This window comes from Scyliorhinus canicula, chromosome 5 (assembly GCF_902713615.1).
Source record: "Scyliorhinus canicula chromosome 5, sScyCan1.1, whole genome shotgun sequence".
NCBI lineage: Eukaryota > Metazoa > Chordata > Chondrichthyes > Carcharhiniformes > Scyliorhinidae > Scyliorhinus > Scyliorhinus canicula.
The window spans coordinates 151,557,500-151,584,930 of NC_052150.1; the positions used below are offsets into that span (position 1 = coordinate 151,557,500).

General features: G+C 46.9%; 1 protein-coding gene across 8 annotated transcripts in view; it reads left to right on the forward strand.

Annotated features, from left to right (window-relative positions):
* The window catches only part of LOC119966335 (inactive phospholipase C-like protein 2), a 380,595-nt gene that overhangs the window by 313,113 nt on the left and 40,051 nt on the right, over nucleotides 1-27,431 (forward strand). For all 8 annotated transcript variants that reach the window (XM_038797824.1, XM_038797823.1, XM_038797825.1 and 5 more), the window contains one exon: nucleotides 21,727-21,802. In XM_038797824.1, coding sequence (XP_038653752.1) covers nucleotides 21,727-21,802 — 76 coding nt within the window. The remainder of the gene's footprint in view (nucleotides 1-21,726; nucleotides 21,803-27,431) is intronic.

Genomic DNA, 27,431 nt, shown 5'->3' on the forward strand with positions numbered 1-27,431 from the left:
GTCGGTGCTGGGCTAGATGAGTTCTTGTTACACTGAGAGGCAGCACCCAGAATGAGCGAGAACCGTGGTGCCCTCTGCCTTTATAGTGTGTGTATTCTAACTGGTGATTGGCTGCGGTGTTTGTACATGTTGATTGGTCCCTGTGTGTGTCCATCAGTGTGTGTCTGCACCATGATATACTGGTGTGTATTATGACAAGAACTACAGCCACATTCTATTCGCTCTATAATTAATTTGTTGACCTCACGCTTATTTTAATTAATTATATTTGAGGTAGCTTGGTCACATGATCATTCACTAAATGCCAGGTGCTTTATCGTTTTTTCCCAAGAGAGGAACCTAGTCCTTAAAAAGGGATCTTCATCCCACATAAAATACAGGCCAAAGTTTTACATTCCCTGACAGATTCTGAGGCGGGAGAGTGTGTGAAATTGCATGGAGTGGACTGCGTCCAGATTCCTGCCCGTCTTGACCAGGTAGTAATTTTATGCTGGGTAGGCAGGGACTTGGAGGGGAAGCCCACCCTTGCCCCAATTAAGGCCCATAAGTAGCCACTTAATGGACACTTAATGGCTACTTAAGGGGCCTTTTTTCATCCAACCTCAATTTTTAGGCTGTCAGATGGATGACAGCTCGGGGGGAACAAAAGGGAGCTGGTCTGGGATGGGAAGGAGGGAGAAACACCTCCATCAGAAGCCCCCTTCTGAACTAGGGACAGCTTCCCCATAAGACCCGGTGTTCTCCAGGCCTCTCTCCCCAATTCCTCCCTGTCCCGGCCTATCCACTGAGACCCCAATCCACCCCTCGCAATTCACCAGTCCTTCCCTACCCACCTCGCCCGGACCCTTCACGCACTTTTGTCTCTGGCTCCCCGATTGAGGCTCAAGGAGTTTCTGACAGTGCCTCTTCCGATCATTCCGAGCACTGCTCGTGACGGGACTGGTGAACTGCCGACATACCTGACTGTCTGTCAGCACTACAAGGCGGGGCTTACTCCCGAGCGTGGGGAAGGAATCCCGCCTACTGCCTATCAAAGCCCGTTAGAACATAAAATGGCAGTGGGACTCTTGGAGTCCGCAAGGATGTGTTCTCTGCTGACTCTTCACCGAGCCCGTCCCCAATCCTAAAAATTCTGTCTCTAGTTCTTTTTTCTCCCTCTTCCCCTCAAACCTCATGGGCCCACACAGGAAAATGTATTTTAAAATTTGCAACAGCAAGACCAGGCAAGGCGCAGCAAGGTGGTGCAGTGGTTGGCACTGGTGCCTCACAGCGCCGAGGCCTGGTTCAATCCTGGCCTTATGTCATTGTCCGCGTGGAGTTTTCACATTCTCCTCATGTTTGCGTGGGTTTCACCCCTACAACCCAAAGATGTGCAGGGTAGAAGGATTGACCATGCCAAATTGCCCCTTAATTTGAAAAAAATGATTGGGTACTCTAAATGTATTTTAAAAAAGCAAATCAGGCAACAGATAGAACCCGGAAGTATGCTGGGCTATGCAGGACCGGTGCACAGCCAGGAGGGAAGCAGGAATATGTCCTGACAACATGGGCTGGATTCTCGATTTTAAGGCTATGTCCGGAGCATGTGTCTCGTCAACCGACCAGAAAGTTGGCGACAGCCGCGCACCGATGCTCCACGCCACACAAAGCCCCCGGCTTTACCTGCAGATATGGACGGAGAATTTCCGGGTCCGTGGCTGGGCATGTGCACGGTCACGCGTGGACCCGGCCTGCCAGGCAGTGCCCCCCTGTAACTTCTCTCACCACCCCCGGACCACCCCGCACCAGTCCCCCCCAGCCAGCGAACGGCTTATTCTCCCCCTCCCACCGACTGTGGTGGCGCTGGACACAGTCTGGATCAGCCACACGAGGTCCCCGAAAACTGTGATGACCCGCAACCGACGCCATCGGGAAGTCGGCCCATCGGGGGCGGAGCATCAGGGGAGGGCCTCAAGGTGACGCCCTGAGGCTGTCCCAATGGCGTGCGGACTAATCATCGATGATGCTGTTTTTGAGGGGGCGGAGCATCCAAAAAACAACGCCGCCCACGATTCCAGCGTAAATACGGATCTCCAGCCAATCCCTGATTTCGGCATCGGCAATCGGTGAAACCAGCCCGATAAATTTCAACGTATATCAACAAATAAGAACCTAGACGAGGAGAGACACTTGCACATTTTAGGGACCAATGACTCACAGAGAAATGAGTCAGAATGATGGTGTGCCAAGCACCATGTAGGACATGGATGCGTACTCAAGAACAGATGAGAGGCTGAACAGGCAGCCAGGCCAGTGAAGTGAGAGCAACTGGAATAGATTACTTGATAAGCTCTACCGGGTAAGGGACAAACATTTTAAGTGAGACTCGAGGCTTGCCGGGGTGCAATATTTGCAGTTGGAACAACATCCCAGATGCAGGGTTCGGAGAGAAGAGGGGTTAAAAGTAACCAACACCAAGAATTCATTCAAGCAGAGGCCGGAAGAGGAGTGCGGCCAGGATCATGTATATTAATGTCTCAAATAAAACAAAAGTGGTTACAGTTTGTTGGCAGAAAGACAGGGGATGGGAAGATGTTTGCTGTTGTGCTTCGTGGGAGTCAGAAAGAAGGAAGTAAGGCAATGGTTCCATGTAGTGACGAGAAGCCTGAATTTCTGGCCTGACAAGTAAATGTTGACGAGGTGTTTTTTACATTATAAATGTTGACATAAAAATCCTGATTCAAATCATATGACATTCAAAACATGAACAATGGATGTTTGTCCCACAGCGCAAGTTATAATATGTTAGACAAACAAACAGCTAATTACATTTTTTTAAACAAAAGTACGTTAAGCCAAAAGTATTCCTAAACTTTCCTTTTTTAATATTTGTGGATCGTAAACTAATTTTGCATAAGAGTCAAGTGTTCCATTCTTCCTATGACCTGCTTTTTAACAAATGTTCGGTGTTAATAGCAGTTATTTGAGCAGAATGTATCAGAATTTTACCATCAAATAATGACAGAAGGGACGACCGAGTTTTCCCCTCAATATTTGGAACAAACTCGCAAAATTCTTAGAATTGTGACATTTCTGACCATATAACAAGCCAAAAAAAACTACATAATACAAGGCATTGTCTCAAATGGACCATGTAGTCATTTAGAAAAAGATTATCAATAGAAAATCTTCTCCAATTAAAATATATTATTAAAATGTCAGTTATGTAATTGGCTGTTTGATTAGCTGATTTGATTTCCTTTATTTCCTTTAAAACGTCTGGCCAGGAATTTCCTAATTGGCCTTGACAATTCTGGTGGAAATTTGGCAGAAGTCCAATTGCACAGTTAGCTGGGTTTTGTAGCAACCTTCCACTTGGCCATTCGGAGGAAATGTCCTGGTGCCCCTTTAACAAGGCAGCGCAAAACATAACAAGTTATTTTTCAGCCTGGTACCTGAATCAAAATAATCGCTGCATCCCACAACTGTTCCAAGTTGGTGAATAATGCTTGGACATAATTTGCACTAAAGACTACTGTCAACATTAAGACTGTCGTTATGGGATCATTGGCATCATTGGAAGTGTTCAGTTACTGAACAATGCCAACATTCTTTTGGTTTTGTTTCGGTTGCTTTTCTTTATGGTAGTGACATAACAGAGGAAAGATTGGCAAGGACGGATGTATCATTAAATTGAAGCAGCACCATCAATTTTGTGAGATTTATATCCTCGTCATGGTTACCCTCTGGTCACGCAACCAAACAAAATAATTAGAAACAGCTGGCTTGATCCAAAATAATTGACACAATTTTTTAAAAATGAACTCCGTGCCAAACCATTTGTACAAATATGCACAACACAAATGGCAACTGGCTATAACACAATATTACATCTCTACAGCACCTATAATGTAGTAAACATCCCAAAATGCTTCAAATGAGCATTGTCAAACAAAATGTGACCCATAAGGAGATATTAGGGCAGGTGACCAAAAGCATGGTCAAAGAGCGAGGGTTTTAAGGACTGACTTAAAGCGAGGTGGAGAGGTTTAGCAAGGGAGTTCCGGAGCTGGGCAGCTGAAGACATGGCTGTAAATGGTGGGTGATTGACATCAGGAATGCTCAAGAGTCCAGAATTATACTTGTGCAGATATCTTGGTTATGTCGTTGGGTGGGGGCAGCTCACAGAGCTAGGGAGGGAGCAGGGCCATGGATGGATTTGGAAATAAGTGTGAACAATTTTTTAACTGACCCATTGTTTAACCGAAATCAGTATGAGTCAGCAAGCACAGGGATGATGAGTGAATCGGATGGCTGCCAATTGGGTATGGGCAGCAAGGTTTTGCATGATCTCAAGCTTAGGGAGGGTAGAAACTGGAAGGCAGGTCAGCAGCTTAAGTCTAGAGGAAGAAAAGACAACTGTAACTGAGCATGGTAAACTTCCATATTGATGCTCTAGTGCCTCTTGTGGTGAAACAGTAGAACAAGAATGTGGAATCATCATGCTGTACCCCATCAAAATATTCCAAAAGGTCATTTTGATGATCTTTGGAAGCAGTGCCACTCAGACATGACACAAATCTCAGTGCTAAGTTCTTCAAATGGTATGTTGAAAAATATTTCTGACGTGACGTCTGCAAGTCCCTGCCAGAATCCCCTCAACTTCGGACACGCCCAAAATATATCTACATGATTTGCTGGACTTCCCCCACAGCGTCTCCACCTGTCATCCACTTCCTCTAAAACCTACTCATCCGGGTCACAGTCACATGAGCTCTATGGACCACCTTGAACTGGATCAGGCTAAGCCTGGCACACAACGAGGATGAATTGACTCTCCTCAAGGCCTTTTCCCATAGTCTGACTTCCAACTCCACTCCCAACTCTTCCTCCCACTTCCTCTTCACCTCCCCGATTGGGACCCCTTCCCACTCCATCAATTCCTTGTATATCTCCGAGACCCTCCCCTCCCCAACCCCCATTTTTGACATTACATTATCCTGTAGTCCCCTCAGGGGGAGGTGAGGAAAGCTTGGAACCTGCCTCCGGACAAAACCCCGTACCTGTAGGTACCGAAACCCGTTCCCACCCGGCAACTCAAACTCCTCCTCTCGTGCCTCCAGCCTCGGGAAACCCTCCTCTATGAAGTGATCCCCAAATCTCTCAATCCCTGCCCGCTGCCACCTCCTAAAGCCCCAATCCAGTCAGGGCGGAACAAACCGGTGATTGTCACAGATCGCTGACCACACTGACATCCCCTCCAATCCCATTCATTTTCCTAAAATCGGCCTTCGGGACAAAAATCGGGAGACATTGAAAAAAGAGCAGCAGCCTCGGGAGGACTGTCAATCCCTTTTTAAACAATGGTACCTTGTTGGCATTTCTCAAGTCATCCAATACCTCCCCTGTATCTAGTGAGGATTTAAAAATCATCCTCAGAGCATCTGTTACCTTCTATAAGTAACATTGGAAACAATCCATCTGGCTGTACTGACCTATCAACTTTCAAGTATTTCAACCCTTTGAATACTTCCTCTCTCTTTATGATTATCCCATCCAATATCCCTGCTGGACGACTATATCTGCATCATCCATTTCCATTGTAAACACGGAGACAAAATATTTATTTAAAACCCTTCCCACAGCCTGTGCATCTACACACAAGTTCCCTTCTTCATCTCTGATAGGTCCCAATTTTTCCGTAACTAACTTTTTACCATTAGTATATTGGTAAAACATCTTTTGGTTTTCTTAAACTTTATGTGCTAATCTTTTTTCATGCCCTCTCTTTGATTTCCTTGTTTCCTTTTTGACTTTATCCTTGCACTTCTTAATAATAATCATATAATCTTTATTGTCACGAGTAGGCTTACATTAACACTGCAATGGAGTTACTGTGAAAAGCCCCTAGTGGCAGCATTCTGGCGCCTGTTTGGGTACACAGAGGGAGAATTCAAAATGTCCAAATTACCTAACAGCATGTCTTTCGGGACTTGTGGGAGGAAACCAGAGCGCCTGGAGGAAACCCACACAGACACGGGGAGAACGTGCAGACTCCACAAATACAGTAACCCAAGCCGGGAATCGAACCTTGGATCCTGGCGCTGTGAAGCAACAATGCTAACCACTGTGCTACCGTGCTGCCCCACTCATCTTTTACTTGCGTAGGCCATCTGCAGTGCTTAGTTCTTTGTGCCTATCATATGCTTTCTTTTTCTGTTTGATCTTCCCCTGTATTACTTTTTCAGAGTTACAAAGCCAGAGCTCAGGGTGTGGACAGGGGCAAACCCCTAATCCAGCTCCTTGCCTGATCCAAAAAACAATTCAAATTGAATGCAGTTCATGCCCCACAAGAGAGACATACCAGATACAGGCATTACACCTGACCTCACGCTCAACTTAGCCAAAATTCTCTAGACAACCAGAGGTGTCTAGATTTGGCAGTACCACTTTTATTTTTGGAGGGGGCATGTCTTCTTTGTACATTTCAGATCTCACTTTTTAGTGCTTCCCACTGGTTTTTCACTGATTTATCCCTAGCTATTGTTGTCCAGTCCACCTCAGCCAAGTCCCTCCTCATTTCTGCAAAATTTGCCTTCCCCAGTTCAAGGGGCGCGAATCTCCTCCCCCCCCCCCCCCACGCCCGACCCACGCCACGAATCGGCGCTCGCCATTTTTTATGGCGAGCGGTGATTCTCCGAGGCCGAGCGGCCGGGCCTTCACGCCCGTTTCACCACGGCAGCAAACACACCTGCTCGCTGCCGTTGTGAAACGGGCGCCAGATGCCCGTTTGGGGCATCTAGAGGCCCGATTGGCACGGGAGCACCACGACTGTGCTCGGGAGGGGACAGGCCCGCGATCAGTGCCCACCGATCGTCGGGCCAGCGTCCAAAACAGACGCACTCTTTCCCCTCCGCCGCCCGGCAAGATCAAGTCTTGCCGGGCGGCTGAGGAGAAAGACGCCAACTGCGAATGCGTGGGTTGACGTTGTCCAATCTGCGCATGCGCGGCTGACGTCATCGGCCGCGTCAGCCGCCGTGATGCTTGACGTGCGACCTTGATGACGGTCGTCAAGGCCGCGCCGCCGTGACGCACGGGGCCGCACTCCTAGCCCCGCCCGGGGGGGAGAATCGGCCCCGGAAGTGGCCGTGAAGGCTGCCGTGGGTCACGGCCTGTCCCACGGCAGCCTTTACGATTCTCCGCATTTGCGGAGAATCTCGCCCCTGATTTTTACTCCTGCTTTATCTCTGTCCTTTCTTCTATCCCTCCTTAGCCACATTCCTCATTTCAACCCACTTCCAACCACATTCAACACTGAAAAAGAAACATCACTCAAGTTGCTTTCAACTGCAATTTCAAATTGGCCACTATCACTCCTCTGAGTTTTCCTTTCTAAAATGATTAATTAAAAATGAGCAAGATAAAATATTGCTTGTTAGAGTTTAGTCTTTGTGAAAGGTCGATCAAGAAACCTGTGCAGAACTATAGGGGTGGAAAGGGAAGAAAGAAAGAGCTGCAAGGCGAGGTCTGAATTCATACTCACAATGTTATGAGAGTAATTTACGGTACAGAAGAAGTCCATTCAGCCCATCGAATTCATGACAGCTGTGATCAGAACAAACTATTCAGTCCCACTCCCCCACTTGATCCCTATAACCTTACAGGTTTATTTCCTTCAAATGCACATCTTTTTGAAATCATTGATTATTTCTATATCCACCACCCATGTGTGGGTAGCAGTTTCCAGATCTTTATTGTTTGCTGCATAAAATCCTTCTTCCTCACATCCCCTCTGCACCTCTTTCCCAAAATCTTAAATTTATGTCCCCAAGTCCTTGTACTATTATCCAACAGTTTGTCCTTGTCTACCGAATCCAAACATGCCATAATCCCAGACATTACTATCAAATCTGCCTCAATCACCTTTCCGCCAGGGAGAACAACATCAGTTTTTCCACCCGACCCTTATAACTAAAATCTTCATCCTAAGAACCATTATGAGTAGCATGGACAGAGTGGATAGTCAGATGCTCTTTCCTAGGGTAGGAGAGTCAAATACTAGAGGATATAGATTTAAAGTTCATGGGGAAAAGTTTAGAAATGGTGTGCGAGGCAGGTTTTTTACGCAGAGTGTGGTAAATATATGGAACGCGCTGCCTGGGGAGGTGGTGGGAGCAGGTACAATAGCGGCATTTAAGGGGCATCTAGACAAATATATGAATAGGGTGGGAATGGAAGGATACGGGCTCCATTTTAGTTTAGGCAGGTACCATGGTCGGCGCAGGCTTGGAGGACCAAAGGGTCTATCCCTGTGCTGTTTTGTTCTTTGTTTATTCTGGTAAACCTCTTTTGCAGTCTCTCAAGACCCTCGTATTCTTCCGAAAGTGTGGTGACCAGAATTGGATACAATCGTTGGGGTCAAACCAGAACTTTATAAATTTTCAACTTACCTTCCCTGCTCTTGTACTCAATGCCTCAATTGATGAAGACCAAGATCCAGGGCCGGCTCAAGGTACCGGCAACTCGGGCAGTCGCCCGGGGCGCCATGTGCTAGGGGGCGCCAGAGACTCGGGTCCCGCGCATGCGCAGTTGGGCCGGTGCCAACCAGCGCATGCGCGGTGGCCGCCCTCCCCCAGGGTGGCCCCCTCCGCCCCCTCCGTCCCCCCCCCTCCTCTGTCCGCCCCCCTCCTCTGCCCCCCGCCCCGCCCCCCCCCCCCCCCCCCCCCCCAAGGGGGCCGAAGTTCAGCTTGCCCGGGGCGCCAGCAACCCTAGGGCCTGCGCTGCCAAGATCCCTTAAGCTTCCCTAACCACTTTCTCAATATGTTCTGCCACCTTCAAAGTTCGATGCACATGCATCCCCAAGACTATCTGCTCCTGCACACACTTTAGAACTGTGCCATTAGGTCTATATGCCAAAATGCATCACCTCACACTTCTCTACATTAAATTTGATTCGTCATTCACCCGCCCATTCTGCTAGTCTATCTATGTCACCTTGCAGGCGATTCTTATTATCCTCACTGTTTGACTCTGCTCCAAGTTTGATATCATTCCCAAATTTTGAAATATGTTCCACATTCCAAGCAATTTATACATAAAATAGCAGTGGTCCTAGCACTGACCCTTGGGTCTACAATCCTCCAATCTGAAAAATTGCCGTTTACAATGACTCCCTGTTTTCTGTTATTCAGTGGATTTTTTATCCAATTGGACACTGATTCCCCCCCCCCCCCCCCCCCCACCTCCATTTTATGAGCTTAATTTTGTCAACCTACCTTTTGAGCTGTATTTTGTAATGTTGCCTTTGTAATGTTTTCTTACATCCACTTAGACAACATCAAACACATTCCATTCAACAGCCTTTTCTGTTACTTCATCCAAAAATTAAATTAGTCAAGTATAATCAGCCTTTTACAAATGTATGTTGGCTTTCCTTAATTAACCTAAACCTCTCCAAATGCCTGCTGATTTTCTCCCCGGATTATTGCTTCTGAAACCTGACCTGCTTTTGATGTTAAAGTAACTGGCCTGTGGTTATGAGGACTGTTTTTGCAGACTTTCCTGAATAAGGGTGTCACATTTGCCATGCTCCAGTCCGATGGCACCTCTTCCTGTATCCAGAGGAGATTAGAAGGTTATGCCAAGCCTCTTCATTATCTCCACCCCCACTTCTTTTAACCTGGGATGCAAGGCATTCAGATCAGGGGCAGGATTCTCCCCTACCCGGTGGGGCGGGGAGTCCCGGCGTAGCAGAGTGGCGCCAACCACTCCGGCGTCGGGCCTCCCCAAAGGTGCGGAATTCTCCGCACCTTTGGGGTCCAAGCCCTCACATTGAGGGGCTAGGCCCGTGCCGGAGCGGTTGGAACCACGCCGACTGGCGGCAAAACCGGCACCAGCGGCCTTTGACGCCGGGGCTGGCCGAAAGGCCTTCGCCGGTTCGCGCATGCGCCGGTGGTGAGTCAGCGGCAGCTGCCGCTGGGGGATTCTCTTCCTGCTGGGGGTCGGGGAATTTCGCCCCAGGTCACTTAAGTAGCCTAAATATATTTCGTTCCAGCACCTCTTCCCTTAATTTTCATCCTATCTTTGCTGATATTTTATCAGATTCCTCTTTCTTAGTAAACATAGGTAAAAAGACATATTAGGTATCCTAGCCTCGTCCTGCTCTTGTACTAAGCATACATCATCTTTTTCCCGAAAAGGGCCCATTCTACCTCTTGCAGCCTGCTATGTAAATGCCGGTAGATGATCTTTGGGTTCCCTTTTATGTTGACCGTTCTATACTCTTATTCTTTGCCAATCTTATTGTTCTCTTCACCTCCCCTTCAGTCTATTGTATTTACCCTGGTTCCCATCTGAAAAATTCACCTGTGCATCAAACACCCTCCTTTTTTGTTTTATCATAATCTCTATCTCCTTCGTCGTCCAAGGAACCCCGAGCTTTCAATCTTTTTGGAAAGCACTAAGTTTGTACCTGAAGCAACTTTTCCTGAAAGATCACCCAGTGTTCTGCTATAGTTACTCCTGTCAGTCATGGATTGGATTTGTTTATTGTCATGTGTACAGTGAAAAGTATTTTTCTGTGAGCAGCTCAAACAGATCATTTAGTACATGAAAAGAAAATACATAATAGGGCAACATAAGGTACACAATGTAAATACAAAAACACCGGCATCGGGTGAAGCATACAGGAGTATAGTATTAATCAGGTCAGAATGAGATCCCTTCTCATTGCATTGAAATTAGCCCACTTCCAATCTAGACATTCTACTTTAAATTATTCCTTGGTTTTCTCCATTACTTATCCAAAACTTATGATGTGATGATCACTCTTACTCATGTTTTCCGCCACTTGGTCCCCTTGGCCAACCTCATTTCCCAGGACCAGATCCAGTAATGCCTCCTTTCTAGTTGGGCCAAGAACCTACTGATCAAGAAAGTTCTCATGAATGCATTTCAGATATTTCCCGTCCTTTCCTTTCCTTTTACTCTAGCATTGTCCTAATTGATGTTCGGGAAATTAGAGGCTGTACGTATCCCCATACTATGCGCATGGCAGTGGCTGAACCGTGCTTCATGGCGGACACAGCACGCGGACCCAGACCGCCAAAATAGTCCCCTCTTCAGCCAGCTCGCACACCCCGAACCACCCTCCCCCCCCCCCTCCCCCCACAGTGCCCCCAACCCCGATTAAAGCCCTCCCACCCACGGATCAGCCCTCTCCCGACCCGACTGTGGTGGTGCTGTACTCAGTCCACAGCCGCCACGCTGAGTTCCCGACAGTGAGACCACACGTGTCCCATACCGTCGGGAACTCGGCCGGTCGGGTTGGAGCATCGGAGCGTGGGCAACAGGCAATGGCCTGAGGCCGTGGATACAACGTGTGGCGTACTCCTAGAGTACGCTGCTTTTCAGGGGGCGGAGCATCGCGAAAGCCGCACCCCCCCCCGATTCTGTCATCATCGGGGTTCTCCGCCCGTCGCTGAACGCAATCGGAGAATCCAGCCCCATGAGTATGATGATCTTACCCTTTTTGCATTTCAACTCTAACCAAATGGATTTGGTCGTTGTCCCTTCACGGGAATCCCCTATTTCCCAACACTCAGTGTCTTCTCTAATCAGTACTGCCGAACCACCTCTCTCTTTTTTTCTTCATTTTATATCCTTGTATATTAGGGGCCCAGTTCTCAACTTTTTTTTGTAGTTCAACGTATTAGCTGGAGAAAGCTTTTCAAAGTCTTGCTATAGTTTCTTTATCAAAAGATAGATAAAGAGGTTTGCCATTCACCATAAACTGAACTAGATCAAAATATGAATGCTGTAACTTTAAGAGCTGGAAATTAAAGCCTGTTCATCCTCTGAAGGCAGAAGCCAGGAGTGTGATGGAACATTCTCTCCACTTACCTGGATAAGTGCAGCTCCAACAAAAACTCAAGAAGCTTGATGCCATCAAAGTCAAAGCAGTCTGTTTGATCAGCACCCCATGCACCAATTTAAACATATATTCCCTCCACCATCAATACAGAGTGGTAGTAATGTCCAATCACAAGAGGCACTGCAGTAACTTTCCAAGACTACTTCAACAGCACCTTCCAAACCCACAGCCTCTACCACCTAGAAGGACATGGGTGACAGACCCATGGGAACACCACCATCTCAAGTTCTCATCCAAACCACATACCATCCTGGCTTGGAACTATATTGCCATTCCTATATTGTTGCTGGATTAAAATCCTGGAACTCCCTTCCTAGCAGCACTGTGGATGTTCCTACTCCAGATGGACTGCAGCAGTTCAAAATGTCAGCTCACCACCACGTTCAAGGGCAGTTAGGCATGGACCTTGCCAATGACACCCACATTCCGTTATTTTTTTTTAAATAGCCATTGTGCATGGTGGCACAGCAGACTGCCAATAATGGACATGGTTTAAGAGTTACTGAATCTGTGGAAGAAATCACCTCAAGGAACCTAGCCATAAATGGCCATGTTGCGGCTCAAGGCTAAACTAAGAGTCAGTGACCTGTGAGGAGTGAATGAATTACATTACATGTTTCATTGGAATAAAGGTCACCAATACCCTCAACAGCTTTCCTAAAGAAATCCTCAGGGACCATCTCAGGAATTAACCACTGACTGCAGTCTACCACTCCAATAAGATTATAACAGAAGCCTTGCTTCGGGAGCGATCAGCAACTGCAGAAGAGACTGCCACTCTTTTGCCACATTGATGATGTTTGCAAGGGTATGGAACCATTCATGTTCCAGCAGCAACCCCATGGGATACCTAAATTAGAAGTGCCATTATTCGATCAACGTGGGTATGAATTAAAAGATGTTTCTATTTTTGAGGATGCAAACCGCAGGTCCCTGCACTGCAAAGTCACTGAAACATGGCTTTTAAATTGACATTGAGCTGGTACCATAAAGCTTTGCATATTTCACAGCAGAATTAATGAAATGCTTGTCATATACCAATTAAGTGATGTGTGATGAAGGAAATATTCTGTCAGATACATCATAAGTGGCTAGTTTACTGTCATTCTTGTGATTCCCTGCAGTAAAACCATTCTCATGTGATAATTTGAATGATGGTTAAACCTGAAGTAAAGGTTTTAAGATCCCGTTTCAAAAAATAACTTACCACTCTAATTTTAGTATTAATTAACATGCCTGGATTTAATACTTACAGTCCATTTTATGTTTTAAAAATTGAGTATTTACAAAGAATCATAAGTAAATTTAATCTTTATGTGTTTATTTCATTGAAATATTTTTGAAGTAGTGCTCGCTTGTGGCCTCATTGGGTAACTAATTGTGATGAGTTACTGAGTCAGACAGTGTGGGAATTAAATCCAGTCAGTGAATTCCAATTCCCTTGAGTTAATGACTTCATAGTGACTGCTTTCAGATTATCCAAAATGCTCTAATTTTCCAAATGTAGTTTAAAATAAACAATATTTGCAAAAAGCAGTATTGTTTTAATGTATAACATTTTGGAATTGACCCATGTGAGAAAGCTAAGAAAAGAAAGTTTCCAGTGCAATAAGCTTGAAAAATATTCATATTATCAGATATTCTTCCAGCGGCAAAGCACATTTATCCATTGAGTAGCTAAGCCCAGCCAGTTTACTCCCAGCCAGTGCTGATTCCAGAGAGCTCAGCTGAGGCTTGTGGGGCTACTATGATTGTCTTCATGGTAAGAAATATTGGTCATTTATAATGTTAATAGCCATTCATGTCTAATCTTATCCTCCAGTGAAAACCCCCAATATTTTCTTCAAGGCATTAATTTAACGCATCTGCAAATCTTCTGTTTGTAAAAACACAGACAGGTTTATGAGCACAAACAGAAGGGCAATATTGATAAAAAGGACAGGTCACTGCACCAGCAATGAAGAATTTATTGCCCTCAGTTCCTTAATAGCCAGAAACGATTGGTAAAGTGTATTCTTATCTCTTTAGTTTTAGAAGCTATTTAATAATTAGCATAGTTTTGTTTTCTTGCACTTTGAATTTTGCTTGTGTATGTCACTGTTGTTTATGTTGAGAGTTTTATCGGAAAGTAATTTCTAGGGCAATCTCAGGATACACAAGGGATGATTTTTGACGACTGATGTGCATCAGATCTAATGGGTTACAAAAGGTTACATACTTATATAGCGCCTTTCATAACGTCAGGTTTTACATGTAAATCGCTTTTACAATGAAGCACTTTTGAACTGCACTGTTGTAATTAAGGAAAAACAGTGATCAATTTGCTTACAGCAAATCCCAAAATAGCAATGTGATGATCACCAGTTAATTTAATTTAGTGATGGGCGGCACGGTAGCACAGAAGTTAGCACTGTTGCTTCACAGCTCCAGGGTCCCAGGTTTGATTCCCAGCTTGGATCACTGTCTGTGCGGAGTCTGCACGTTCTCCCTGTTTCTCCATGGGTTTCCTCTGGGTGCTCCAGTTTCCACCCACAGGTCCCGAAAGGCGGTCTGTTAGGTAAATTGGACATTCTGAATTCTTCCTCTGTGTACCAAAACGGGTGCCGGAATATGGCGACTAGGGGCTTTTCACACTAACTTCATTGCAGTGTAAGCCTACTTTTGACAATAAAGATTATCATTATTAAAACGCGTAGCGAGTCACTTCAACAAGGTGGTCACTAACACCTTCTCAGAGGCAATTGGGAATGGATGATAAATGCTGGCCTTAGCAGCAACACCCATATCCCTGGACTTCTTTGTCACTGAGACAATCCAATCGTCTGCCTGTACCACCTCATTTCCTTCCACTACCCTACCTGGCCAAATTTTCCTTAATACTTCTCTCTGCCCTAGATCTGAACTTCATGTTTGAATTTATCTAATCCAGTTTCCACCTCTGCCTCCGTACCGAAACAGCTCTTAGCAAATCACAAATAACATCCAATGTGACTATGACAAAGATAAACTTCCCCTCAATGTCCTTCTTGAACTGTCTGCTGCTTTCGATACAATTAACCACATCATCCACAGCCAATGCCTCTCCAGCTTTGTGGTACTGCGCTCATATGGTTCCATCTTACCAATTATACCCAGAGAATCATTTGCAATGGCTTCTCTTCATGCTCCCGCATTATTACTTCTCACTACGTTCTATCCTTGGCCCTCTCCAGGGTGGCAGGCCTCAATGAGGGGTGTAGAGGGCAGAGTGCTAGGATGGGCAGGGCAGGGAGGGAACAAGGCGGAATGTGGGGGGGGGCCTCCAATGGCACAGGGTGCAAGCCGACCAATGCCACCCCGATGTGCTTAAAATGTCCACATGGGTAGGTAAATGTTGGCATGGTGCCATTAGTATGGGGCCAAATTTGCAACCCTGCCAACCTGCCCACCAGGTAGGTCCTAAAATTAGCCCCATAAATCCAGCGAGCGCTACTGAGGGAGGAAGAAAAAGCAAAACAAACTGAGGAGGGAAGGAGTGAGAAAGAAACATGAAATGGTGGAGGGGGGCAGAGAAACAAACTAGAAGGTTGCAAGATAAAGCAAGCGAGGGAAGTCTGCTGAGAGAGAGGAATACAGTACAAACTAGGAAAGGAGGGAGACGGAGCAACAAACTGGGGAAGTGTGATGAACGGTATTTATAACAGCTGTAAACGGTACCTGACCTTTAATACCTTGCCCCTTTAAGATGCTTGGAACCCTGGGGGACTCCGCCTCTGGCTACGCCCCCAGGAAACGGTATCTAGGATAAGGCTCCATGTGGTGAGCACACTTCTCTCGGATGCTGTTCAGTTCTCTGTAGATTAAAGCCTTTTGATTACCGAACTCGCTCTCGCGTCGTAATTGAGGGTGCCTCAGGAAGGCAAAGGGCAATAGAAACTGGGGATGGGAAATAGAATTATTTCAGCCTATGATGTGTGTTGTTGGAAAGTAGTACGGTAGCATTGGTCTTTTCCTTATGGACTGAGCTGCACCTCCCTGAAACTGGGCTTCAACAGTAGGATAATGGAATCAATGAATTAAGTTATGTTTGGTTTATTTACTATTTTATAACTTGCTATATGCTGTAAAAAAAATCACAAATATTGTACAAAAACTTTATTTAGGGGTTCTGCTTATTAGGGATTAGATTTTTGTGGAGTTGGATTGACTCTGAAAGCCTTCAATAATGGTGCTCAAGATCAGGATACAGAGGCCTCTCCCTCATTTCTAGCAGATCCCATTTTTGCTACAAGTGGTCGAGACACAGGCTGCAAACTCAAACTCAACATGGTCATTTCAAATTAATGCTGAGTTCAAACATACCTTACTTCCGCTGTTCCAAGGAATTTTCCCATAGTGTCCATCAATTTATGGGGAAAACATAAAACACTGTTAAAGGGCAGATAGGATCTGTTTAAGTGTCATGATCTGGTGTTATTTAAACCTCCAGCCCTTTCGTCATGCAAAAAACAGGTAAACAGTAAAAACAAAGGCCGCTAGACTGACAACCCATCTGGTGTAGCTTAGAAAGTACCATTAGCCATCTGTTCCTGCAGTTTCAATGCAATTCAATACAGCCTGGTATGGCAACTGCTCGGTCCAAGATGTCAAGAAACTGCAGAGTGTGGTGAACTCAGCCCAGCGCATCACTCAAGCTTGTCACCCTCACATTGATTCTGTATACACCTCCCGCTGCCTCAGGAAGGCAGACAGCATTCTCAGAGACCCCTCCCACCCAGGCACTGCCTGCTTCCAGACCCTTCCATCAGGCAGAAGGTACAGAAATCTGAAGACCCGCACATCCAGACATAAGAACAGCTTCTTCCCCACAGCTGCAAGACCCCTCGGACTGATCTGTTCTCTGTAAGAACACTATTCACGATGCTCTACGCTGTTCTTAATCATGTATTTGCTTTGTTTGGCCCCTTGTTCCGCGTTGTAACCAATCACTGTTTGTCGATGTACCATTTGTCAATGTTCTCTGTTGATTATCCTTTTTGAGCTTTGATAAAGAGTCATCGGACTTGAACTGTTAGCCCTTCTCTCCCTACAGATGCTGCCAGACCTGCTGAGATTTTCCAGCATTTTCTCTTTCGTTTCAGATTCCAGCATCTGCAGTAATTTGCTTTTATTCTTTTTGTCTACTAATTACATACTGTGCACGTTCCCTCGGCCGCAGAAAAATATTTTTCTCTGTACTTCGGTACATGTGACAATAAATCAAATTAAATCAAATCAAAATCAGTTCATTGTTGACATTTCCAACAGGCTGATATTACGACTGAGCCCATTACAAATGCTTGGTTAAATTTCCAAAGCAACAAAAGTGTGTACCTCGGTGGTGCGGGGAGGGGGGGTGGAAGAAGAGGTAATTGACTTCATATTTTTTTGACAGTTTTAAAACACTATTGAAGGATTGGCTGTCTTTGATGTGGCTACAAGTTGACCACTTGAGGGCATTTAAAATCATGGATTAGGTTTCATGAATAGGAACTTTCTTTCTGTACAAAGCGCACATGAGTTGAGAGCTCATGAATATTTTTCAATTCCACATGGCTCCTAAGGCCTCTCCGTGGTGAATACTAGGTGAATGGCTATAGAAGTGGCATCGGTATATGAACTGGTATTCGGAGTATAATGGGGCCTAACAACCTTTCAAACATATTTCAGGGATCCAAGGTGGGTCTCGTAACACGGCATTCACCTGCTTTCATGGACACCTCTGTCCTACTTCCAGCATTAGTAGGCCTGACTCGATCCCGTCCTGCCTCGCCAGAGCAAAAATTGCAAGTGACAGGGCCCTTTATATCAAGATGAGTTACCAAGTCAGGAAATTTTCTGACCTGAGCTACACACCTTGGTAGCGAAGATTCAACCCGAAGTGGGTGTGATCCAATGGCCAATCTGCGCCCAAAAAGCAGCGTGCCACGGCACAGCATAGCCAATAAATTCCTGAGATATTGGGATTCATCCCCTTCGCCTCGGAGAACTTGAGTAAGCGCCGTTTGGTACAGGTCTCCACAAACGGGGACCAGACGGAACGGCACTCATGGGGGTGTGCCAAGGCATTCCCTTTAGGCAGGGTGATGCCCTGGCACTGTTGGGTCCTGCCTGGGCAGTCTGGCTGTGCCAACCTGGCACCCTGACAGTGCTAACTGGCTGCCAGACTGGCACTTCCAAGGTGCCCATGTGACACTGCCAACTGGCCTGGGCACTGCCAAGGTGCAAGTTTGGCACTGCCTAATCTGGCATTGTTGCGGGTGCACGATCGAACCATGGGGGGGAGGGTGCCCTGCACGGGTGTTGAGGGGGTGCAGGAGATGCCGGGGACCCTCCATAGTGTTTTCGGGCTGGGGGGTGGGGGGGGGGGGAGAATCAGGGATAGCTTTAGAGGCAGTTATAGACAATAATGGAATCCCTACAGTGCAGAATGAGGCCATTTGGCCCATTGGGTCTGCAACGACCCTCTGAAAGAGCACCTACCTAGGCCCATGCCCTCACACTATCCCTGTATCCCAGTAACCCCACCTAACCTTTTGGACACTAAGGGGCAATTTAGCATATCCAATCCACCTAACCTGCACATCTTTGGATTGTGGGAGGAAACCGGAGCACCCGAAGGAAACCCCCGCAGAGATGGGGAGAACGTACAAACTCCACACAGAAATTCACCCAGGGCCGGAATTGAACCGGGTCCCTGGTTCTGTTAGGCAGCAGTGCTAACTGTTGTGCTATTGTGCCGCCCTTGGGTTTCAGAGCTTGATCAGTAGCTGGTGTCACTTCAATGCATCTGTGAGGTTGAGAGTATGCAGCGAAAGTCAAGAGAAACAGGCAGATTAGTGCAGGAGTGTATCTCAAATTCCAACCAGTATTCAGTTCTGATGAAAGTGATGGTCCCTGTGAAAGATAAAACCAGAGCCAAGTCCATGGCACCACTGTTGGCTCAGCTGTCCTCTGAGAAAATGGCGTCCCGGTCTCTCGCTACACTGGGGCGTTCCGGTGAGCCAAGCTCCTCAGTGCGCAAACGGGGCTTTGTGTGTCCTCGGCCACACGTTTCCCACTGACGCCCCTTATAGCCATGTGTTTGTCAGTGCTGCAAGCACCGGCAAACACGCACTAAACATGCTCGCTATGAGACTATCCCGCCCTGTGCTTCTTGCGATTGATAGCACAAAAATAGTTTTTACTTATACATTACTCTCCCTGAAATGATTTTATATTGTGTTCTTCCATTGATTTTTAAATTACTTTATTCATTTCACTATTAAAATGTCAAATATTTTATTTGGGGCTTGGGGATTCTTAGACACTCATCTGATGTAAACACAATAATGTTTTGATAAAGAGGGCAAATGTCACATCAAATGCCATATAATCAAATGATCAAAGCCCCAGGAATACACCAAACTGGAGTTGGCAACCTAACAGTGGACAAGTCCACCATAGCCATGATCCCCAAGTTCTGTGAAATGATTGACAACTAAGCTAGATGCCCAGTGGATCTTTTCACTGTATTAAATAGGATTGACAGTCTTATGGTTGAATATGCTGTCAACAGGAAGGAAAAACATTTTATATCATGCAGCTTTAACACGATAAGTTTAAGCAACATACATTTGAATTATTGATTTGAAGGTTATACTTTGCGGTTTTATGCTTCGTATTAGTGCTCTTGTAGTGCTTTCAGAGTTTAATTAAAATACTTGAGCGTGATTCTCCGACCCCCCGCCGGGTTGGAGAATCGCCGGGAGGCGGCGTGAATCCCGCCCCCGCCGGCCACCGAATTCTCCGGAACCAGAAATTCGGCGAGGGCGGGAATCGCGCCACGCCGGTCAATGGCCGCTCGCAGCAGCCACCCTGCCGATTCTCCGACCCGAATGCGCCGAAGTCCCGCCCGTTCTTTGCCAGTCCTGCTGGCGTAAATTAGACTAGGTCCCTTACCGGCGGGGCGGGCGGGCTCCGGGGTCCTGGGGGAGGGGCGTGGGGCGATCTGGCCCCGGGGCGTGCCCCCACGGTGGCCTGGCTCGCGATCAGGGCCCACCGATCCGTGGACGGGCCTGTGCCGTGGGGGCACTCTTTTATAGACATAGAACGTACAGTGCAGAAGGAGGCCATTCGGCCCATCGAGTCTGCACCAATCCACCCTATCCCGGTAAACCAATAACCCCTCCTAACCTTTTTTTTGAACACTAAGGGCAATTTAACATGTCCAGTCCACCTAACCTGCACGTCTTTGGACTGGGTGAGGAAACCGGAGCACCCGGAGGAAATCCATGCAGACACAGAGAGAACGCACAGACTCCGCACAGACAGTGACCCAGCGGGGAATCGAACCTGGGACCCTGGCGCTGTGAAGCCACAGTGCTATTCACTTGTGCTACCGTGCTGCCCACTTTTCCTACGTGCCGGCCGTGTCAGCCTCCGTGATGGCCAACGCGTAGGTGAAACCCCCCGCGCATGCGTGGGGATAACGTCGGCAGTCGCTGACGCTCCCGCACATGCGCAGACCCGCTCCGGCCGATGGAGTCCCTTCGGCCCCGGCTGGCTCGCCGCCAAAGGCCTTCCACGCCGGCCGGCGGGTCACAAACCACTCCGGCGCCGGCCTCGCCCCTGAAGGTGCGAAGGATAACCGATGCCGGAGTGGTTCACGCCACTCCATCCGCCGGGACCCTCCGCTCCGCCGGGTAAGGGAGAATCCCGCCCCTTATTACGAACCACCAGACAGTTCAATTTTTTATAAGTAAAACACAACTGTGAATTAGTAGATTCCAATTCTCTTCCCGCACCTAAGACAGATTTTCATGTTTCCATAGCTAGTTATTCCCGGAATAGGTCACTGGTCTGTCGGCAGAGGCTTTAGATTGAGTGGCTCTGGTCCAGATGAAGCATGGCTGACCAGGAGTCTCCCATCCTACCGCCAGCCACTGGAGTGTTTGGCAGGATTTGCAGGTTGACACGTTCAGTCTGTTTGGCCGTATTATGAAAGCACCTTCCTTGGCCATCAAGTCCTGGGGTGGGACTCGAACCTGGAACTTCTGTCTCAGAGGCAGGGACATTACCCGCTGCGCCACGAGACAACCCCCCTGAATTAGTAGATTAGATTGGAATATATGAAGTCATATATGAATAAGATTTCTCTTCTAATATTTTCCCCAATCTTCCCCCCGGAAGGTGTTGCCTTATTTTTCGGATATAGTTCTACAGGTGCTTGTTAGTTATCTCACTATTCTTCAAGTAGAAGACGGGCAGTGAGTGTTGGTCAGCTGTTTGACTGTGGGAGTCCACGTGAAGGAAGTGATGATCAATCAAGCAGGATTTGTGCCTGATTTTCTCCTCCCTAGCACTTGAACTGTTCAAGATAACTTTATTGCTACAATATTAGGCTCGGCTTGGGAAGGAGTTAACAGCACAATATGTCAGCGAAAATTTATAAAACTGGTAAGCCAAGATTTGTGAATCTTACTGATTGTAAATACCACACTAACAGCTCCCCAATGTTAAAAAAAACTATGCATATGTTATTTTTGGAATGTAAAAGCGCATTAATTCTTGCTGTTGGAGGGTTTGTACTTGCTCATCAGCTGACTTTACTATGTCTCCAGCCCAGGGTTGAGGTCAACTATATGTTTCAGGCAGACTCCTAGAACTCTAACCACTGATCTTGATGAGCCAGCTGTCATAGGGAAGGGATCATTTAAAATCAGGGGTCATTTAAAATCAGCTCTGAAGTTGCTGTAGGTGAATAAAAATAGACGTATATTAATGTTTGTTGTTTCTTTTCTCTTCCTTCCTCCTAGATGATCCAAACAACCAAAATGCTGCTCGAAAACGGTGATGGGGTGTGTGAAAAAATAATGCAGTGTCAAAGAGCAGGTATGTACAAATTTTGAATCTACCATTTCTCTAGAATGAAATGGAGTTGAATCATGGACTATAGCTGTTTCCACAGCTAATCTTGAATTCTTGTGAATTCTAATGAATTCCTTCAATCTATACACATCACATTCTCTTAACTACATTGGTTACAGTTGAATTATTTACACCAGTTTAGAACAATGCATTCATCATAAAAGCATTCATCACAAGAGCATCATCAGAGAAAAATGACACTAAACCAAGGAAAGAGACTTTAGGATAGGTGAACAAAACATTTGGATAAAGAGGTAGGCTTTTTCAAAATGAATTTGGAGTGCCCAATTCATTTTTTCCAATTAAGAGGCAATTTAGCACGGCCAATCCACTTACCCTGCACATCTTTGGGTTGTGGGGCTGAAACCCACGCAAACACAGGGAGAATGTGCAAACTTCAAATGGACAGTGACCCAGAGCCGGGATCAAACCTGGGACCTCGGCGCCTCAAGGCAGCAATGCTAACAAATGCTTCACAGCTCCAGGGTCCCAGGTTCGATTCCCGGCTGGGTCACTGTCTGTGTGGAGTCCGCACGTCCTCCCCGTGTGTGCGTGGGTTTCCTCGGGGTGCTCCAGTTTCCTCCCACAGTCCAAAGATGTGCGGGTTAGGTGGATTGGCCATGCTAAATTGCCCATAGTGTCCTAAAAAGTAAGGTTGGGGGGGGGGGGGGGGGGGGTTGTTGGGTTATGGGTATAGGGTGGATACGTGGGTTTGAGTAGGGTGATCATTGCTCGGCACAACATCGAGGGCCGAAGGGCCTGTTCTGTGCTGTACTGTTCTATGTTCTAACCACTGCGCCACCGAGCTGCCCGAAGAGATAGGCTTTTAAGGGGGTGATGTGTAGGGAGGAGATTCCAGGGGCGCGATTCTCCACTCTCCATGCCGGGTGGGAGAATAGCGGGACAGCCGGGCGACTCACGATACGCCGCCCTGGCACTTCCTACGATTCTCTCCCCCCCCCCCCCCCCCCCCCCCCCCCCGGCTCGGAGAATAGCCACTCGCCGTTTTTCACGGCGACCGGTGATTCTCCGGCCTGGATGGGCCGAGCGGCCTGGCGTTCCCGACGTGTTCACGCCGGCGGCAACCACACCTGGTCGCTGCCGTCGTGAACATGGCGCCAAAGGCTCGTTTGTGGCTTGTGGGGGCGGAGAGGGGAGTGAGCACCACGGCCGTGCTCGGGAGGGGACTGGCCCGCGATCGGTGCCCACCGATCGTCGGGTCAGCGTCTCCAAGCGACGCACTCTTTCCCCTCCGCCGCCCTGCAAGGTCAAGCCGCCACGTCTTGCGGGGTAGCGGAGGGGAAGACGGCAACCGCGCATGCGCGGGTTGGAGCCGGCCAACCTGCGCATGCGCAGCTGGCGTCACTTAGGCGCCACCGTCGCGTCATTCTCGGCGCGCCGCCTTAACGCAAGCGTCTAGGCCCGGCGGCCGAGATTTACGGAACGCCGCTCCTAGCCCCCTGGGGGAGGGGGGGGGGGGGAATAGGGTGAGAGGAGCGGCCTCCGAGGCTGTCGTGAAACTCGGCCGAGTTCACGACGGCCTTACCGATGCCGCGCGGGAGCGGAGAATTCCGCCCCAGAGATCAGAGACTAAGGGGCTGGTTTAGCAGAGGGCTAAGTCGCTGGTTTTGAAAGCAGACCAAGGCAGGCCAGCAGCATGGTTCAATTCATACTAGCATCCCTGAACAGGTGCCGGAATGTGGCGACTAGGTGCTTTTCACAGTAACTTCATTTGAAGCCTACTTGTGACAATAAGCAATTTTCATTTTATTTCACTGCCAGTGGTGGGTGGGAGTAAAGAATGTTGGGAATGCACAAAAGATCAGAATTGGAGGGACACAGAGTTAATGAAGAGCTGTAGGAGGTTACAGAGAAAGGCTGGATAGAAACATGAGGCGATATGAGCGTACGGGTGAGAATTTCAAAGTTGAAATTTGGTGGACCAGGAGCCCAGCAATGCAAATTGCTAAAAGTAGACACTCTGCAACACACATTGGAAAAGAAGAGCAGAAATCTCTAAAGATACTTGTGTTACGGCCTTGATTTTTAAAAATTATTTCCTGCTTTTGCAGAGTTACAAAATGTATTTAATTTGGTGATAGTATTTTACAGTATCTTATTAAATCTTGCTCCCACCGCCTTGTATCTTAAAATGATTCAGACACCAATACTAATGGCAAACTCAAGTATCTAAAAGTCCTTTTCATACCGGCAATGCATTTTAGACTGAGTAACAAAATGCAAACCAAAAATATGAGTAACAGTATGGAGCTTAAGTGATGAAAATAGGAGGTTGTGACTTTATGATCATGATAATTTCCTGTGTGAGAGGACTGAGTGAAAGCCTCTCTGTGGAGGCTCTGTGGACTGCCTCTCTGTGGAGAGAAAAATAATAAAAAATTCGACAAATCCTTTTCTATGTATTAGTTAGCAACAGGACACTTATTGAGATGACCTACCACCCGGTGTTGACAGTAAGTGCCGTTTGGATGGGAAGCTTTTTAACCTTGGTCGCTTCCCTGCAAAAATAAAATTGACCTCCATGGACCTTCAGTTTGCGAATGACTGCTGTGCTATGGCTCACTCTGTACAGGGCATCCAAAGGACATTTGACCTCTTCAACACTTCCTACAAGAGGCTTGGCCTATCTTTAAATGTCACCAAGATGAAAGTCCTTCTTAAACCTTCCCCGGGCCAGATGAGCATCCACCATACCATCCATGTAGACTGGGTGGCTCTGGCATATGTACAGCAATTCCCGTATCTCAGCAGCCACGTCCCTCAAGGGACTACCATTGATGAGGAAGTCCAGCAGCGAGTCAACTGTGTGAGCACTGCCTTCTTCAAACTGCACCAATATGTCTTTGACAACTGGAAACCTTTGGAATTCAACCTTTGGAAGTTGTGTTAACCTCCCTTCTCTACTGGAGCAAAATCTGGACTGTTATATTGATCCCACATTAAGACCTTGAGAGCTTCCATCAGCAGTGCCTGCATTAAATCCTGGGAATTAGGTAGGAGGGTTGCCAATCAACGCTAGTGTCCTCCATGAAGCTGAGTCTATTGATGCTCTGCTCCTGCAGAACCAACTCCGATGTGTGGGCCATTGTGTCCAGATGCCTGGAAAGTGGCTCCTTCGACAGGTTCCACAGAATCCCTACAATGCAGGAGGTGGCCATTTGGCCCATCGAGTCTGCACCAACTCGCGGAAAGCACATCTTCCCACTAGCCCATCCTATCCCGTAACCCTGCTCATTGATCATAGTCAATTCATCTAACCTGCATATTTTTGGACTGTGGGAGGAAACCCATGCAGACACAGGGCAAACGTGCAAACACCACACAGACAGTCACCCAAAGCATAAATTGAACCCAGGTTCTTGGCTCTGTGAGGCCTTCCGTGCCACCCAGTCCTCCATTGGCCAGTGGTCTAAGGGACTGCCAAAGGAAAAGATATAAGGATATAACCAACATCACCCTAAAGCACAGAGGAATTAACACCACTGACTGGGAAGAGACCAATCGGCATGACCTTATCTGGTCCATCAAGACGCAACCCACATTGAGGTTCAGCGACTTGACAACGAGGCAGAACGGTGGCGGCGGAGGAAGGAGAGGGAAGCTTAACCTGGGGCTATGAATTCCACTCCCCTGCACAACAACATGCCCCCACTGTGGAAGAACTCCAGAATTGGGCTCCTCAATCATCTGAGACTCACAAAGCCTGACGGACATCATCCTCGATTTTAAGGGGCCGCCAACAATGATGACCGATCGAGAATGGTCTGGGCAAAAATTCACACCCACTTTTTCAACCCGAGGTGACCTCAAAAAAGGAAATGCCTTAAGAAACCATTGTAAAACATGCAGAAACAGTAAGTGATGACATAGTTTGTGGATAGTATAGAACACGGTTGCAATGTTTAGCTGATGGATTAGGATTTCCTTTTTAGATACGACTCAGAAATGTGCTTTGCTAGATTGGTCGTGGTCAATTATCAGCTGATTATTGCCAGATGTTTCATGAGATTAGCATCTGGCTGGTCACTTACTATCTCAGTAACTTCTCTCGGGTATCAAAAAGTCAAAATATCTTTCTGTATATTTTTGCTTAATTTTTTTTGGTCTCTTACACAAAGTGTGACATTGGGCAGGATTTTACAGGACACCATGTTCTCACCAACACCACCACCAGGTTGGTCAAGAACCTGCCTACCAAAAACCGGCTGCCTCACAGACATTTTATACTTGGCTCAGGGCAAGGATTCTGCTCCCATCAGGGAAGGAAGGCACACCTTGGAGAGCCAGTTCAATTGCCTGGCAATGCGGTAGCTCCAGCTGCACCAGGTTTCAGCAGTGGCCATGGCTGGGACTACAGATAGTCCTGGAGACAGTTATGGAGATCGGACTGAAATTATGTCCAATTCCCACACACTGGGAAGTTTCAGACATGGATCTAGTACCTCTTGCCACTGTAAGAGAAAGGCTATTAAAATGTATTGGCTGTCAGACCCCAGCAAGAGAGGTGGGTGGCTGAGTTTGAGAGGCCAGTAGGGATCCTGAAAGGGGGGGGAATTTGACTTTCGGATATCTCCAATGGATCCAGGGGAACTTCCCCCCCCCCCCCCCCCCATGCTAATGGGTTTCCCAAAGCCTGGAAAATCTGGCCAGTCAGGGTTAAACCTGGAAAATAGGTTAAATATCTCCTCCTTACCTGACACCAGCTCACTCAGTATAAGCTGCCAGGCTCAACATCGATCTCCCTCTGCTGTGAAAGAATGAGGCACTTAAGTGGCCATAAATTGCCCTTCAAACAAGTGAGTGGGGAAACGTATCATCCAGCCCATTGAGGGTGGTAAATATTTTCAAAATATTGATGTAAGTGTGGATACATTTGAACAGCATTGCAACACAGCACGGTGTGCAAGTATTCCCATCCTGACTTCACCTCTATCAATCTAGGGAGGAACCAGGTTGAAGCAGGATGTTCAAAATTAGAGAAAAAGGTCATAAAATTGATCATCCTGCTCCTAGCTTCTACTTCAGGACAAGATTGATAGACCTTTGAGAGAAGATGAGTGCAGGTATTGTGTTGTCCATAGAAATGAGGAAATATGAAATTGTACCTTAAATAATATCATGCAACAGAAGCAGAACAATGTCTCTTGGAGACCATGAGCTAGATCCTGCTGCCGTGAATAGCTGTAAAGTTCCAGTCCATATGTGTGCCCATTACGTTTTGTTCATTCCTTTTAATGGATGTAAAATGACAAAGAATGAATTCAAATTTGAGTAAACGAGACTGCACGCTAGGATGGCAATTTTGTAACATCATCCCTTAATGGTTAAAAAAAACAAAGTGAGAGTCAATGTGCATAGAAATATAAAGCAAAGACATAAGAGGGAGGTAATTGCCACACCAATAAACAGGTCGATTGTAGTTATTAACATTATATTAAAGATTTAAAAATCCCAATTCTGATTCCAACCCGCCCACACATGGTTTTAATGTGCAGCCAACCCATTCCCAGAAAGCCGGTTAGCTGTTATAATATTATAATGAGGCATGAGTATGCCGCATATCTAACCTATC